The sequence below is a fragment of the Cydia pomonella genome, chromosome 24 (genome assembly GCF_033807575.1).
Source record: "Cydia pomonella isolate Wapato2018A chromosome 24, ilCydPomo1, whole genome shotgun sequence".
In the NCBI taxonomy this organism is placed as follows: Eukaryota; Metazoa; Arthropoda; class Insecta; order Lepidoptera; family Tortricidae; genus Cydia; species Cydia pomonella.
In genome coordinates, this window is record NC_084726.1 from 12666368 (window position 1) to 12685601 (window position 19234).

Below are 19234 nucleotides of genomic sequence, written 5' to 3' on the forward strand. Positions count from 1 at the left end.
CAAAGCGATATTAGCAGCGATTTTAATAGCGCAGCCTGTGCAAGTGTTAATTAAACGTTATAATTTCATAAAAGATTGACGTTTAAAATAACACTTGCACTGTCTAGGCTGTCAAAATTGCTGCCAACTTATCTTGGTCTGACTCTATTACACAAATTGGCTAAGTTCCACAGTAAGCACAATAAGGCTTGTGTTGTAGGGTACAGACAACGACATAAATATAATTTATGAATACTTAAATACTTCCATAGAAAACACCCATGACTCAGGAACAAATATTCATGCTCATCACACAAATAAATGCCCTTACCAGGATTTGAACCCGCGACCATCGGCTTCATAGGCAGGGTCACTACCCACTAGACCAAGGCAGGTCGTCAAAGGTGAGAGCTGAGGTCTATTGTCAAAGAAAACTTTGTAGCCACGTAAATTTAATGCCATCTTTCGACACATGATTACAGCTTTTATAACGCCATTTGACTTTGATCCTTGTTATTTTACTGATATGTGTTAAATTTGTTATAGTATTTTATGCATCAGTTGTATAAGAAGGGTCAAAAAAGGCGAGTGGCGTGAGTTACAATGTGAGCCGGAGCCGAAGGCGTAGGCGAACATTGTAAAGGAATACGCCACGAGAATTTTTTGACCTACTTATACAACGTTGCATACAATATTTTTCCTACGAGTCAACAAAAATAAATCTTAATTTAGGTAAACAAATTACAGCAAAAGTATATAGCCAAGACGCGCGAGCATACCTTGTTACGCGCCCGGCCCGCCCCGGGCCGCGGCCGGCCGGTCAGCGACACCTCCTCGTAACTCATGAGGCCCTGGTACTTGCTACTTGCTAAATTAATTTTTTGGACAGTTTTTTCTCAATTTTGGCCACCGTAGCCTACGGAGATTAACAAGCAACGCTAAGCAGTCTTCGTAGTCTATGGGTGTTGCTATATTACGGGTGTCACATGCGTGTTTCTGACTTATGAAGTAATTATTTTTACTATGCAACCAAATGAATATTTTGTAAGTTGGCAGCAATGCACTTAGTTTAAAACTGTATTCGTTTTGGTTTTGTTAGGTTGGTAGCCATTAATCGCAGTAACATTATAGCTTATAAAAGCACAAGAGCTTTTATGAGGAATAGACAATATAGACTTTTCTTGAAATCTTTTATGTATGTTCTTATATTCGTATTAATGAATGCATAAATCACAGATAACAGTAGAGGAGTAGGAAAAATATCAAAAAGTGGCGCCATCTTGCCGGACATTGCCTAAAGGTTATGGCGCCATCGCTCGAAACGATGCTGCTATACCTTTGACCTTTGATCTATTAGATGGCGCCACTTTTTTTTGGTTATATCTAATCTGATTCTTACATTGAACTCGGATGAACGAACCAACCGACCCTTAGCAACGTTTCGGCAAAATAATAAAGTCACGGAACCCTAAAAACTAACGCTAACGAACCCAGCGCCGCAATTAACGAACAAATTACACCAAAACGCAACTACTCGCATATATTTAATACCAAATCGACTTTTAAATCATCAAAGTCCATTTAAATTCCGACCTAAAATTTATAACCTTTAGGTTCAAAATAAAACATGCTTTTCGCATCTACGTCATTATTGATCTGACATGAATTCTAACAAAACATTTAAAGGTCTGTAATGACATTTTTAGCATATTCGAATTTGAATCTTAACTGAACGGTTTTAGGTGCAAAATTCAATGATAGCAACAGGTATATACGTTATTTTGAGTATGTATATGTGCTCTATTAGAAAGCGTTAAAGCGAAGTTTTTCCCGTTTTAATATTTACATCAAAAATAGTTGCATTCATAAAGTTTATACCTATAGCTTTCAACCCTTTGATTGCCAAGAACCCTTACACGTGTCAAAAAGATATGTTTTTATGTCGAAGGAGCGCCGGCCGCTTCTCTAGAGACGCCGCGCTCAACGACATTCTCCACCGGTCTCTTGTCAGCGTCAACGTGCCAGCTCTACTCCAGCCACCGGCATTATAAGAGATGATGGTAAGAGACCGGATGGAATGACACTAATTATTACATCTCCAGATTTAATGTGTTTTTAACCATAGAGACTATACATCTCTATTGTATTGTAGTAATTGTTTATTTTAAGATTATTATAATGTAATGTTTACCCAGGTATTGGCTGTTATATATATATATATATATTTTATACTACGTCGCTGGCAAACAAGCATACGGCCAGCCTGATGGTAAGCAGTCTCCGTAGCCTATGTACGCCTGCAACTCCAGAGGAGTTAAATGCGCGTTGCCAACCCTAAACCCGCCCCCCCTCGTTGAGCTCTGGCAACCTTACTCACCGGCAGGAACACAACACTATGAGTAGGGTCTAGTGTTATTTGGCTGTTGTTTTCTGTAAGGTGGAGGTACTTCTCCAGATGGGCTCTGCTCTAGATCTGGAATGACATCCGCTGTGCTGTGCCCTACCACACAAAGCGAGATGACATTCATAATGCCCATACCTCTCTTTTGGACGTAGTTTAAGGACGTACCCGGGTCCAAAAGGACGTACCCGGGTCCAGGTATTTATAAATGTTGTTATGTATTTTTCATGTCACTATATGATGTAAATGAGCCCTTGAGGCCTACTTGCAGAATAAATTATTGAATTTTGAATTCTATGGAAGAGGGGACGGGTGCTGGGACGCCACCTGTGAAGACTCCCTAGCCTCGTCTCATCTCCACGGGTCTTCTGCTAAGGCTGGCGTGGCGGCAGATGCGGCTGAAAAAATAAAATACCGGACAAGTGCGAGTCGGACTCGCGCATGAAGGGTTTCGTACCATTATTTATAAAAACGGCAAAAAAAATTATGTTTATTGTATGGGAGCCCCCCTTAAATATTTATTTTGCCTTTGACTTTGCTCCGCAGTGGGACACTTATAGGCTCCTAATAATAATAATAGTTATTTGTTTTACAAGGGGAAAAGTTGTTGTTTAACCGCTCGTGCTAATATTGATACCCGAGGAAGCGAAAGATTCCAAAATTGAACCACGATCGTAGCGAGTGGTTCGAGAAGTGGAATCTTGAGCGTTGCGAGGGTTTCAATGCACGAGGGTTAAACAAACTTTGCCTCCGCGTGAAACATATAATTTTTCACCACACCAACACAAGGAAACTACTGAAATTAAATCCAAATGAACGTAATAAAAAAATAATCATTCAAAATTATCATTTAAAAGTCAATTCTGCTACCTAACATAAAGAAACAACTCAAAATTTGCATCTGAATACTTTGCCCCACATGTGGATAAAATGCAACTTTCTCATTCGTTTTTGAACAATCAAGAGAATCAATTGGTGTGGTGAAAAATATGTTTCAATGTATTTTTGAAAAGATATCATGACTGCTGTTAACAAATATTGTTTTTTCTATACAGAACTAGGCAATTAATTCAAAGCTATCTTTTTATTTAGAGAACGAGCCGACGTTTCATCGTGCCGTGGCAAGACAGACGTGAATGAGAAATGGCGATGCGTTTACAGTGTCCGACACGCATCCGAAACGATTCAGCCCAACCGTTAGATAAAAGGTTATATTTGGATTCCAACCAGCCCTGCGAGCAGCGGGAATATGTTGACCTTAAAAGCTAAAAGATAAAGATAAAGATATACTTCTTTCAAAAATGTAGTCATGAAAATAGGTGGGCACTGGGCACGGGCAGTAATTTTAAATGCATACATTTTACTTGCAGAAGCATGTTTTTTCTCTTAAGGGGCCCACTGATTAACAGTCCGCCGGACGGTATCGGCCTGTCAGTTGTTCGGAACTGTCAACTTTTTGTTCTAACTTTATGTGTAACTGGACATCCCAGAACACGAATATTCGCATTTGCCTTTTTATATACGAATACTAGCTTTATTTTAAATATTCGCATCGACATTCGCATTCGCATCAAATGAAGCTAATGTTTTGCGAATGCGAATGTGCGCAGGTCGTTTCCTGTCTCGTCGACTCACGTATGGGCAGTGCGCGCAAACTGTTTTCAAGTAATGCATTTTTCAACACTTAATAACATCCCTTTCTAAGGTTCTGTTTTATGTACTAATAGATTTTTTTTCTAATTAGGAATGATAATAATAACTACATATTCTATAACATTCGTATTCGCAAACGGCTATTTGCATCCTGGACATTCGCGAATGTGAATAATGCGATATTCGTGACATCTCTGATTCGAGTTGTCGCGTGCGCCATAGCAGTAAACCACATTTTAGACGGTACCTTGCATTCGATTTTCGTTACATTGCAGTATTTGGTTGATCGATTGAATACATTGAACTCTGTAGTTAGCAATGTATTGAATATTGCATGCAAGTTCTCGAAGGTTTCTCGAACGACGTACTAAGAGTACGTGGTATACTTAACCATTTAAACAGTTCGAGAACTTGCATGCAATATTGGATAAGCGGTGATTTGTTAAGATTTAGTTCGTGGAAATGGAAATTCTTCCGAAACGAAATTTCATACAAAATGTACCGATATTACGTTAGGATCGCAAAGCTATTCTTCTCTCTTAAGTATAAAATATCGTATCGTTGACTGTAAAGGCGCGCCAACATTAGGCAGATTAAAATTGCCTTTTTTCGCTGACAGGGCTCTGATGCGCAGATAATATATGTTTGGGAAAATAAGCTGTATAAAAACAACAACCAATGCATTAGGATTCAAACTTTTAGGCACGCTCAAAGTCATATGACGGTGAGTTTGCTAATCAAACCTTTTTTCACGTGATTTTTATATTTATATTTCTCTCGTATGATTTTGTATTATCTGTTTTTTTTGTCATTTTATTAATTGTATTACCTGTGTGTATTGTGGCAAACAAATAAACGGATTATCTATCTATCTATCTATCATTTACAATAATATTATACATAATGGATATATACCTACTCCTTGCGTCGTATTCCTCAATATTGAGTGTCGTGACCTCCGTTTTATACCACTTCCTCTCTTATGATCTTTCTCCATCTGTTTCTGTCTCTGGTGATATGGACAGCCATGTGAACAGTGAAGCCAAGAGTAGTGCGGATCTGGTCAGACCAACGTATTGGACTGTGTCCGCGTCCAGGACTTTTCCCATCTACTTTGTCGGTCAAAATGAAGTTTACCCTCTGGGTTGGAAGGTCAGATGGCTTTCGTAAAAATTAGTGCCTACACCAATTCTTGGTTCCCAGGCTCTCATGAGCCGTGGCAAAATGCCGGGACAACGCGCGGAAGATGATGATGATGTTGAATTAAAATCTAAAACCATGCACACCTTATTTAAAGATAGGATAAGGAAATGGTTATATCCTATTGTTAACTCTTTGCTCGCACAAATAAAACCGATAGGGGTGGAAGAAAATAAATCGTAAGGGCAATAAGGGAGCAATAATCCCCCTACCGGGAAAAAAACATTTTAGATACAAATCACTTGCGCTTTGTTCAATTTAGAGATGTAGAGTTGTCGGTAGTACAAACATCGATATTCGATAGATGTAACTATCGCGGTACCGGAAACAATATTATATGTCAATAGTGTTTACTTATCATAATAAATTAAATGTATTTTTCATAAGCTTATATTTTGCTTACCGTACTGCCAGTTATAATCTCAGATACTATTTTGAACTTAGAGGTTACCTAGGTCAACGACCAATATTTACAGACACAAATAAGTACTTATTTATTTATTTTATTTTGTATTTATAAAAAAAATCAGGCATCAAGGCCATTTTTAGAAATACCTTATAGATCATACATATACATTTTATAAAATTAAAACTAAACACTATTTAGGCGACAAAACCACGTAGCTTCGTTGATAGATAGATATTCCGTTTTTTTGTTTACCACAATACACACAGAAAATAAAAATAATAAAATGACAAAAATGACAACAGATAATACAAATTCAAACAAAAGAAACAGATTTTTAGAAAATCGGAGTACTTATAAAGAAAAAAATTACATAAAAATACCGTTCCATGCATATAGAAAATGTGTGCGTCGCAGCAAAATAGAAGGGCTCAGTATTACGCTTCACCCTATGGAAGAGGCACTGATATTGCCAGGACCAGATCACATTAACCAAGATACAGTGTAAAAGATGTAATAAATAAATAATAATAAATAAATAAATAATATTATAGGACATTATTACACAAATTGACTAAGTCCCACAGTAAGCTCAATAAGGCTTGTGTTGAGGGTACTTAGACAACGATATATATAATATATAAATATTTATAAATACTTAAATACATAGAAAACACCTATGACTCAGGAACAAATATTCATGCTCATCACACAAATACATGCCCTTACCAGGATTTGAACCCGGGACCATCAGCTTCGTAGGCAGGGTCACTACCCACTAGGCCAAACCGGTCGTCAGAATGGCCGGTCGTAATATTCGGCTGCTCTTGTGTCGGATTCGGAAGTTTCCTCGGAACCTCCGGAACGTATCGACGTATAACGTACGGTCAAGGTCAATTTGATTTCTGTACCATTTTGTGTCTTATCACAGTGGCAATCATAATACCTATGAGATCTCTAGCGGCTTTCATTTCATATTAATTGTCAATGACAAAGTGCGGAATGGTACTTAAATCAAATCAAAAAACCCTGCGCGTTCATTTTCGCGTATTTCGCTCTAAGCTAAGCGTATGCTGAGAAGCAGACGATACAGTTCCACGCAGCGCGGGGCAGATAAGTTTTCGTAAAGTATTATATGGAATAACCTTTCGGCTGCGGAATACGCGAAAATGACCGCGCAAGATTTCTACAGAACGGCTTTAATATATAAAGTGCATTATTTCTGTTAATGTTTTATCGATATCTTTGGACTAGTGCTCAACTCTATGCAAGACAGGTAGCTGACGCAGCTGATTACTACATATTTTATACACCCACACACACACATAGTCATGTTGGCAAATTTACTCATCTGCCGCCTAACATCACCGTTTGTTGGGCTTCGCCCTAGTAAAATATTAAAGTAATTTTAAATAATTACTAATTTTTTAACCAAGAAATAGATATTCATTTAATTTCCAATAAAAAAAGCTGCGTCAAAATAGTTTAAAAGAAAAAAGTTCGATATGGGCCGCGCACCAAATCCATGCTTCTAATTTTATAGCTAATATATAATTCGTTACTATATATTTTTTTATTTACTATAACAATATACTTACATAATGGATATATACTACAACGACTACTACTGGATTACTATAATTTATATCTAAAATAGGCCCTTGAGGCATTGTACCAAGTATGCTGGCGGCATTTCCTCGTATCGCAATAGTGATACGTTGTGCGAGGAAGCCGGCTTTGGTCACCAGTTACGTCAATCAGGCGTTTCGCGATTTCTCCAAAAAAATTGTGCGCGCTGGGACCCCAGGGACCTAGAGTTTCAACGCCAAATGGTACTCGACCGAGGCTCTTATATTTATTACGTTTCAAAATTTCGGCGCTTTCCGTCGCTGCGCCCGCTTTTACATTAGTCCGTTGGAGGTGGGACGGTGCCAGTGTGTCTGCGCAGGTAGCATTCCACACTAACATCCGTCCCAAGCTCCAATATGATGCTGTACAACACCGTACCGTATGTTACGGTCACTTTGGTAGTCAAAAGTCGACGTTTTAGTTACACTTAACTTAAACGTAATTAATTTTTAAAAAATTTCCGAGCAGCAATGTACTGTGAACATTACGAGTATGGAGTGTGGAATTAAAAGGAGTGAAATCTCTTATGAGAGAACTGTTGCAAAAGTGTCCAGCTGTCAGCTATAAATAATAGTTCCAAATCTCTCCAGAGTAGCGCTAGAGTAGTTAAGAACCTAGGCGTTATTGACGGAGTGAAGTGCGCTGTCTATGATTTGATTTTTTTTCTCAAGTATTCTATAAGGTATTTTAGCGCCACCTATTAAAGATTTTTTGATGACAAAATTCAAAATTCAAAATTCGAAAATTTATTCTGCAAGTAGGCCTCAAGGGCTCTTTTACAAGTCAATACAACATTTATAGTAACATCATATAGTGACATGAAAAATATTAACAACATTTTATAAATACAACAGCCAATACCTGGGTAAACATTACATTATAATAATCTTAAAATAAATAATTACTACAATACAATAGAGATGTATAGTCTCTATGGTTAAAAACACATTAAATCTGGAGATGTAAAAGGTCCCCAATGTCAGAGTACTCTGAATACTAATAAAATTTGGAGGTGTAAAGTCTCTCCAAGTGTCAAAATAAAATAAAATAAAATAAAATTAAAATAAAATAAAACACTGACACTTTTTGGTACATGGAGATTTCATTCCTTACCTCCATCTTCCATAATTACGAGACATAACATGACATGACATTACGAGATAAGAGCTTTATTATAGTAACTTCCAACAGGCGTTGAGAGATACTATACTATAATAGTTCGTATTACGTGACTTGAGTGTTGCTTTACATTGCGGTCCAAACTATTTTGTATGGTTAATATTTTCTCTTTATTTCTAGGCAAACGTTTTTTTTATGTCAATAATACGTACCGGGTGTGGCCTGCAACACGAGCAAAAAATTAAACCGCAGGCTGTACTCCTCAAACTGACCAACATTTGTTCAGCGACTTTTAAAAATAACTTGTATTTTGATTTTTAACATACTTTAAAGTTTATTCTAAGACGCAATGTATAGCGAATTTTGTTAAGTTTAAAGTGTGACAAGCAACGTCAATTACACAGATGATAGCGTACATTGAAGATAATATTTAATTTGTATGAAAAATAGGAAGTCTAAAATCTTCATAATTTTTGTAAGTCGCTGATCAAATGTTGGTCAGTTTGAGAAGTACAGACTACAGTTAATTTTTTTGCTCATGTTACAGGCCACACCCCGTATACTTGTTAGATGCTTACCACCGTTTGCCTGTTTTGAATTTACACTCTATAAACTAAGCGCCTACAAAAAGATATATAGCAAATGTTGTTTCCAACAACACTGCGAACATTTCTCGGATGCACGCTCAAAGGACAAAGATGACCCAGGGAGTGTAGGCAAAAAAACCTGATCGATACTCGTGCTACGGTACCTACCAGCTCGATAGGGTCAACAAAGCCATCTAAATGTCCTTAGACAGAATAAAATTATATCAATTAAATAGTTTAGTTTTAACCATATACAGTCAATGAGTTTAATTTCTGTGCCATCTCGTACCTTATCATTGCCATGTCATAGTTACAATCAATAACTATAATAAAACCTGCTAGACAGATTAAATTAAATTAATTTATTTCTCATCGAAAATAACATGATATTTAACAATGTTACAATGTATGTATGTTTGCATGTCACTTTATTGCACATAAACAGGTTAACATAAAACAGACAAAACAAAAAAAAAATGTTATGTACAAAGGCGAACTTATCCCTAAAAGGGAAGGGGGGGGGGATGTTGCTAAATTTCCGAAAAATTCATATACAAATTAACACGTTAACAGTCCTCATACTATATGTATGCATTTCCTCGTACGTCCAAGCAAATTACTTCAATCACACGCCCATGCTCTACTGAACTGCACTAAGAAAAAAACAAACACACACTCGAATTACAACAATAACTTTCTGTATGCTGTTGTCTAACTAGCCTAAAATATCATTATATAAGACTAATCCCAATGTTATGATGCAGTATGAAGTTATACTAATCTAAGTGCATACCTGGTCGTATCTTTGTGACCCATATGTGGGGCACGGACGAGTCATCCCATCCTCGTCGCCACTGTGATAAATAAAAGACGTGCGCTCGCGTTATAACCATTTAATGCACTGACTCATCGGTACAGGCGCGAAAGAGACAATAAACTAACCTAACAGGAGATAGTTCAGCGTGACCCATATATGGGGCACTGGACTGTAAACATGTTAACTGTCATAGGGACTATCTTTCGGCGCGAAAGTTATAAGTACTTACACAATTGTCTTATGTCGGTTAGGCCGAGGCCTCAATATTACTTAAACGCATGAAAAAAAAATCTTAATGTGTTAACTTACCTATTTGTAAATGGTGTTGAAGATTTATCCTTTTGACCGTCAAAGACGTCACATGACGCGCGACTACAGCCCAATATCAACATTCGTGCATTGCGATAAGGATCAAAATGACGCACCGCACACGATTGGCGTAGCGTTCAAATGGGTAAACTAATAAAAAAAACATTTCTTTATTTTTAGTGGTAACGTTTCTGCTGACGCTACAACAAATATTGCCGATATTGTCTCGTGTCAGACAAATATTAGTTCGTTAGGTTCGTTAGTGCATCCGGTCTTGGACACGACGTCTATACACGTCGTAAATATACGTCATATAACGACAGGGATTTTTATCACTGTTTTTTGTCGTGACCCCTTAAAATATTAAAATCCCTTGTAGCATAATCCACTATTTAGAACTAAGCAAGCTGCAAAAGAAGGTCACTATCAATTTCTTTTGGCTCCTCTACACGATGGCCCAGCGCTGGAACAGCGAGCTGGCCATGCGATGGTTATGGCTCCTCTACGTAATGGCCCAGCGCTGGACTAGCGAGATGGCCATGCGATGGTTATGGCTCCTCTACACGATAGCCTAGCGCTGGACTAGCGAGATGGCCATGCGATGATTGAGAGCACCCACTATGGAATTGACCACGTGTGAACGCAACTCATGCTAGACGGTCTGGCAACTAGGACTCATCTAGATAATTCTAACAAACCCAAACTCAATTAGGTTACGTTGTTTTATCACAGAGCTCCTATATGGCCACCTCCTGTCTCCATCATCAGAGCCACTCGACGGACCATGCAAACATTTCTTTCGGTGTAGATACAGTTTCTGACGTCAGCAAATCTGTTAGTATAAGGAAACGCGGTTCTAGGTCTGAAAAGACAATATTTTAGCGATTATGTGATTGTGAACAATATGGTTTTGAGCGGAGACTTACACGGGATCGCACTTAGCTCACGATTGAAAAGGGTTTGAGTTTAGATGAGTGTTATTGTAGGTACGGCATAGCTCTTCGAGCAACACCGGTTTCGATATGTCGGAAGGGAGTAGCCCAAGCAATATGTTACGGTACAAATAGCTATGGTTAATATAATACTCTATTTATTTATCGTATGGCGGTTACACACTGGTTAAAAAAAATAGTACAGTAAGTATTCAAAATGTACAATTATACAGACATTATTTTGACGACCGGTTTGGCCTAGTGGGTAGTGACCCTGCCTACGAAGCTGATGGTCCCGGGTTCAAATCCTGGTAAGGGCATTTGTTCGTGTGATGAGCATGGATATTTGTTCCTGAGTCATGGGTGTTTTCTATGTATTTAAGTATTTATAAATATTTATATATTATATATATCGTTGTCTAAGTACCCTCAACACAAGCCTTGTTGAGCTTACTGTGGGACTTAGTCAATTTGTGTAATAATGCCCTATAAAAAAATAAACAAATAAATAAATAAAATAAAAAGATATAAACTGGCATTCTTCGTTAGGTGTTTGAAATCTTCGGCAGGGCCATTGTATTTGGTAATGGGGCACTCGAACACCATGTGGTGTATAGTCTGTTCCGGATCTCCACACTCGCACGCCGCCGATTCGCTCCATCCCCACTTGTGCCAAAGGTACGAACAGTTACCGAACCCAGTCCTCAGGCGGTTCAGTTTGCACCATATTTGCCGGCTTTCACTAAACTCTTTAGGCCGTATACTCTAAAAGAGAGTGAGCTAAAGGATGTCGAACTTAAAGATATCCTCCATTCTGCAGGAAAACGAGAAGATTTGAGGAGAATAGTGGGGGAATGCCACCGGGACAGTAACTTGCAGCTCCAACTTCAGGGAATTGGGCTAAGTGAACGCAACGAGCGATCCACAGCCCGCCTGCTTCCGGCCGGGCGTCCCTGCACTTCATCTACATCTACGGTACAAATCGTTCTGCCATTTTTTGTCCCCACAGTCGCACTTCTCACTCCCTATATACTAAATTCAATCTCCAAGCAGTCTCCGTAGCCTATGTACGCCTGCAACTCCAGAGGAGTTACATGCGCGTTGCCGACCCTAAACCCCCCCCCCCCTCTTTGAGCTCTCTGGCAATCTTACTCTCTTACTACTTACATCTGACGCAAAATTTTAAAAATTATAGAAAAGCTGAAATAAAGAATAAATTCAATTATATTACAAACTTATGATTAAAATATTACTAAAATATCAACTAACTTATAGGAAATATGTCAAAAATAAAAGAATAAAAATTAAGAAAGAATTAAAAAAAAAAATTGACTAAATTCAATATCTAATATCATAGTCGGGTAAAAAGTAAGTTCCGTGTCCCTCATAAAATAATTAATACCTATAATTATTAATTCAACCCATTTTTGAGACAATGTTGCATGCAAATCTATTCCACAGTTTTCACAGATTCAATCGTTACGACTCTCACGGCCCGATTCGAAGAATGATTAACACACGTTTAAGATCTTGGAAAGATCTTTAAAAGATCGATAGCTAAACGACATGCCAAAATGGACGTTTATTTCGATTCCGCTGTGATCCCAATAATAATCTATCTACGATATTTCTAACGTCAAAGTGACATTGGTTGTCCGAATCGAGCTGCTTCTGTCAATTATACGACATACAAACGATATCTAAATGAAAACTTATCTAAACCAGAACTTATCGTTACCGTATTTCATTCTTGGGCCGCTAAATTTTCGCACGTTCTTTTAAAAGTCACTACGTAGTTTTTTAGGTGAGCGATATGTTCCATGGAGGAACAGATTAGTATTAATTAATTTCTATACATATTTAAATACGTATTTTGTCTTACGCATGAAACAACACAATTAGGGAAGCATATTAAAAAAAAGGCTAAATAAATAAATAAAAAATATATTTCTTGGAGGAGGCCTTTACCTGCAGAGGGGTTCTTACAGAATAATAAATTAAATTATAATAATATAAAGTATCTAAAATTATTTTATGAAACTGTCACTATCACTAGTAACTACTAAAAATAACTAAATTTTTTCTCTTCTTTATTAACAAAACTAACATTCGGTTCTTGTCTGTTTTAATTTTTTGTGTTTTAATTATTTATATAAGAATTCAAGCCTCGGCGACCCTCTACATCTCTAAGGATAATTTAATATCTTTTTTTTATATTTTATCTCTGACACTTAAGAGACTTATACATCTCTAAAGAATTTTAGTATTTTATGGTTTTATTTTATTTATCATAGTTTTTTTTGTGTAATTTGACATTTAGAGACAGTATACATCTCTAATAAAGTACGACCGGTTTGGCCTAGTGGGTAGTGACCCTGCCTACGAAGCTGATGGTCCCGGGTTCAAATCCTGGTAAGGGCATTTGTTCGTGTGATGAGCATGGATATTTGTTCCTGAGTCATGGGTGTTTTCTATGTATTTAAGTATTTATAAATTTATATATTATATATATATCGTTGTCTAAGTACCCTCAACACAAGCCTTATTGAGCTTACTGTGGGACTTTAGTCAATTTGTGTAATAATGTCCTATAAATATTTATTTATTTATTTTATTTATTTATTATTTCATCGATTCGATATTTATAATTGTTAGTTTTTTTTTGTTTGTAAAAATGGACATGTAAAAGTGCCCCTGTGGCCTATTTGCTGAATAAATGTTTGATATTTGATATTTGTAAACTAGCATTTCTGGAAGAAATAAAAGGCTTTTTTATTTTATTTATTTATATATTTCTTGCATGTGGTAGAATATTTTGGTAACTACCCTAGCCGCGTCTAAACCTTAACACCATCTACAACTAGGAAAGAAATCATGAATTTCCGATAAGTGTCCACATGCACTCACATACCGACTATTGTCCGCAGTCATAAATATGTACACACATCTCCACGTTATATCACTGACACAAACCATAAGGGTGTGTACATGTTTTTGATCGTAGTTGTGAACGGAAGTGAATTTGACAGGTTTGGATTATGGATATGGGTTGACTGTCAAATGTGATATTATTGTAGGGATTTCATCTATTGGGTATTGTACCTACTAGTACCTAACAGGTATGTAGTCAAGAGCAATGAAAACGGGTCTTTGTATAGAAATTAACTTGTTACAGAAAACACCTCAGTAAAAAGATACAAAAAAAAGAAACAATTGATTACTTAAATGTAGAGGCAGACAACAGGCGGTCTTATCGCTTAAGAGCGATATCTTCCAGACAACCTTAAATATAACGTAAAATCTAATATAAAGTTATATTTTAGATGCATCTACAAGTATAGCAAAAGAATGTGATATAATTTTTGAGTTCATTCCTCAAGTTAATAAATAAATATTATACGACATTATTACACAAATTGACTAACTCCCACAGTAAGCTCAATAAGGCTTGTGTTGAGGGTAAGTACTTAGACAACGATATATATAATATTTTTTATTTATTTATAATATATTTGACGACCGGTTTGGCCTAGTGGGTAGTGACCCTGCCTACGAAGCCGATGGTCCCGGGTTCAAATCCTGGTAAGGGCATTTATTCGTGTGATGAGCATGGATATTTGTTCCTGAGTCATGGGTGTTTCCTATGTATTTAAGTATTTATAATTATTTATATGTATAATATATATATCGTTGTCTAAGTACCCTCAACACAAGCCTTATTGAGCTTACTGTGGGACTCAGTCAATTTGTGTAATAATGTCCTATAATATTTATTTATTTATTTTATTTATAATATTTTAATATATAAATATTTATAAATACTTATATAAGTTTTAAGTTAGCTGGTTGAATAGACTTTTAAGTGTTGATTTTGTATTATAAATATTTAATAGTGTTCGTTTGAATTAGATATACGGTACACGGCGGGAAGAACTTTATAATTTGAGATATAAAAATGATGAAATTTGAACTTAAAATACAATTATATAAGGTTCCAAACGACTATTATGGAAGAGATCCCATACAGGGATAAGTTCGCCTTTGTTGTATTTAATTTACTCTGTAACTGTGTTTTTCGTGTTTTTATTTCTATGTACAATAAAGTATATACATACATACATACATACTATTGCTGACCTATTGTACAGAACATCCGGACATACGAAAGCAGTTTACCAGAGTCAATGGAGACCTTCGCTAACGCTTCGGTCAATTAAATATATTTTTTTGTCGATCCAGTTTTTGGAAAATTTTCAAAATGCGGAAATTAATAAAGCAATAGCGTCTATGACGTTTAAGACCATTATAGTACACTATGATAACCACTCCACGAACTAACAATAAGTATTTTTCACCACACTTTGTAAAGGCCCTCTTGATTGTTCAAAAACTAATGAGAAAGTTGCATTTTACCCACATGTGGGGCAAAGTAATCTGATGCCAATTTTGAGTCGTTTCCTTATGTTAGCTGCAGAATTGACTTTTAAATGATGATTTTGAATGTTACATTTTTTATTACGTTCATTTGGATTTGATTTGCTTAGATTTTTTTGGTATTTCGTAGTTAGTATTTTCCTCGTGTTGGTGTGGTGAAAAGGAAAAGTTTGTTTAATCCTGGTGCCTTGAAACCCTCGCAACGCTCAAGATTCCACTGCTCGAATCACTCGCTACGCTCGTGGTTCAATTTTAGAATCTTTCGCTTGCTCGGGTATCAATATTAGCACGAGCGGTTAAACAACAACTTTGCCCCCCCGTAAAACAAATAACTATTTCACTTTTACCATGGAGAAATAAGAAGTAAGCATACGGCCCGATTCGAAGAATGATTAAGACACATTTAAGATCTTGGAAAGACCTTGAAAAGATCAAAAACTAAACGACATGTCTAAATTGACGTTAATTTCGATTCCGCCGTGATCCCAGTAAGATCTATCTACGATATTTCTAACGTCAAAGTGACATTGGTTGCCCGAATCGAGCTGCTTCTGTCAATTATACGACATACAAACGATATCTAAATGAGAACTTATCTAAACCACAACTTATCGTTATCGTATCTCATTCTTCGAATCGGGCCTTAAGAGCAACAGAGCAATTATTATACGGAATTTTGCATGATATCGGCTACGCTCGTAGTGCGTAGAACGCGCTGGGACTGAATGTGTAATATTCCATAGTTATACGAATTATCATCACACTGAGTGTAATCGGACCCCTTGTCCGCACTGATGCTATTTCCCTAGGGCCTATAAATGGCAATCTAATACAAATGGAATTGAACTGGGGACTGCCAGATGCACATGCCAAATAGATACAATATTTAATTGACTATTTTTATTAAATTGCTTGTCAGAACAGATCGGGTGGTTACAGGTTTGAATCCTGTTGTGCGGGGCAAGTCGTGATACTAGACGGACCCGTGCCATAAAATAAAAAATAAACAGAAGGTCCGTTCCCGCCGTTCTTGAAAATACATACCTAAACTTGCCCGACTCACTAGGGTCGCTTCTGTATTAATTTCTAATTTTAAAAACCGGCCAAGAGCATGTCGGGCCACGCTCAGTGTAGGGTTCCGTAGTTACTCTTCCGTCACAATAAGCTAAACTGGAGCTTAAAGTGTAATAAATGGTACCTTTCACCCGAGTTAAACAAATAGGCAAATTTGCATAATCAGTACCTAATTAAAGTAAGTCTTTTTACTATGAAGGGAAAACATTTTGCGATAACTCAAAAACAGCTAAACTGATCATGTCCGCTATAGTTTTCATTTAATGTCTTTCTTAAGCTCTACTTTCACGATTTTTTTCATATTTTTTGGACCTATGGTTCAAAAGTTAGAGGGGGGGGGACACATTTTTTTTTTCTTTCGGAGCGATTATCTCCGAATATATTCACTTTATCAAAAAATGTTTCTTGAAAACCCCTATTAGTTTTGAAAGACCTTTCCAACGATACCCCACACTCTAGGGTTGAAGCGAAACAAAAAATTCACCCCCACTTTACGTGTAGGGGAGGTACCCTAAAAAAATTAAATTTTTAGATTTTATTGTACGACTTTGTCGGCTTTATTGATTTATATATCCATGCCAAATTTCAGCTTTCTAGCACTAACGACCACGGAGCAAAGCCTCGGACAGACAGACAGACAGACAGACAGACAGACAGACAGACAGACAGACAGACAGACAGACGGACATGGCGAAACTATAAGGGTTCCGTTTTATGCCATTTGGCTACGGAACCCTAAAAAGGAGTAGGTAATATAAGTTTACAGACATACACACATCGATTCGTTTATACATACATCGTATCATGTTTACATTCCTTAGAGACTGCATTTTGACGTACATGACAGTAGGTACCTACGTAGCGGCGGGGACGTCAAGTGAGCAACGCGCGCACAGCCCGACTAAGCTCTGCCCGAGAGTGCCCGAGAACGCCTGTAAATGTCACGTATGTGTGCGTGCGGCGAAAATGGCACTTTGTACTGAGCGGACTCTCTGCTCCGGCACGCGCCGCCGCTATTTACTTTGTGTCGTAAGCAGGGATCGGAAACCTGTATTTCTTGTATGGGAACAAAAACGGTATTTTTTCGTTCTTTGTTAATTATTTCATTTCTAATTGGGCAATCTAATAATACGAAGTCGTTATCTAAAAACACAACCAAGTCCCATATTTGGAGTATAAAATAAACCGAAATATATGTTTATTTCAAAGTTTTTCCAAAAAACCGGTTCCGATCCTTGCTCGTAAGCATATTTCTGCCCGCTCGATCTTTTGAGGCGGGTGGTGCGGTGAGGGCTATAAGTTCGGCCCAAACGCGCCTCAATAAGACTCATATTGGTGGAAATATTTGCTGTATTGGGTGAGGTTTTGGTAGCTCAGATCGAAGACCACCGGGCTAGCGATCCGGTGGTCGTGGGTTCCTCACAAGACAATGAATTTTTCCACTTTTAATTTGTTTCTTACCTTAATAGCATCGTTCGCAGACGTTTTTGCCTGTAATAAAATTACCTTCTTACCGACTCCATCAGCTTCAGATAAACTGTAGACCAATACCATTTATTTGAAGGCAGTTGACAAGTAATGGCCCATTCCTGCACAAGGATTATAATAAAACTGATTACGCGAATAAAAACGGAAGAATTATACCTGACGAGTATTCACGTAAGGCCGTATTCCGTTTCATTTGTGACCATATTTCATTGAAATTGCACGAAAAAGTACAGAAATAATAGCGATTGACCGTAAAATAGCCTATTACCGATAGTACGCCTTTATTTAGGATGCTATTATAACGTTACATTCGAATAGAGACTAAAGAAAGGACGTTTGCCACGAGAAACGTCGTACATTGTCCGTCTGTTTCTATATCTATTGTCCGTGTATAATTATATTGCTATTTCGCTGGGCCGGACAGCAACCTAATAGATGTGAAAATTTAATTTAATTTGCATAATTAATTTTTCACGTAGAGGTACGGTACAGGTATAAATGGTACGGAACCCTTCATGGGCGAGTCCGACTCGCACTTGGCCGCTTTTTTTACATTGTATTCTACAGTTTACGTTTTTATTTTTAAATGCGTAGGCACTAGATAAGTTTTGCAATAGACACATATGAAGCAATTAGGTGGCGTATCAAATATACTTTTTAAAACTATATTTCCGTAGACACTGTTTAGGCGGAAACATTTACTTTATTTTTAAATTCATTTATTAAATAATAGATTTACACTTTGAAAACGTCGGCGTGGGCTAAGGGCGATTTTCGCATATTTTATGAAACATTTTCATTTCATACAATGTTAATCTTCTTCGTCTTCTTCGTCTTTCTTCTTCGTCGTTTCTTTTTCGTCTTTTATAGGATACATTTCGGAGAGTGTGCTGAGGAATTGCACAACTTTATTCCTCCGTCCCCATTTCACCATCGGACTACCAGCCAATCGGCACTTCGGCATCGCTTCATGGTAGGTATTCCACAAATACGCACGAAGCGTTTCGCTTCAACATTCCTTATGCGAACTGCCAAGGAGTGGAATGCCCTGCCCGAGTCTGTGTTTCCGTATGAGTACAATCTGAATCTCTTCAAGGCAATAATAAAAAAAAAAATAGGTAAATAGGTATCTCATAGGTAAGCGTGTTCCACCGTAGACCGCATCATCGCTTACCATCAGGTGTGATCGTGGTCAAACGCCTGCCT

General features: G+C 37.3%; 1 protein-coding gene across 1 annotated transcript in view; it reads left to right on the forward strand.

The window, feature by feature from the left end:
- The first annotated feature begins 1681 nt into the window (after window positions 1-1681).
- The window catches only part of LOC133531147 (GATA zinc finger domain-containing protein 4-like), a 94428-nt gene continuing 76875 nt past the window's right edge, over window positions 1682-19234 (forward strand). The window contains exon 1 of the mRNA XM_061869276.1: window positions 1682-2039. Within this exon, the coding sequence (XP_061725260.1) occupies window positions 2034-2039 (6 nt within the window). The 5' untranslated portion in view covers window positions 1682-2033. The remainder of the gene's footprint in view (window positions 2040-19234) is intronic.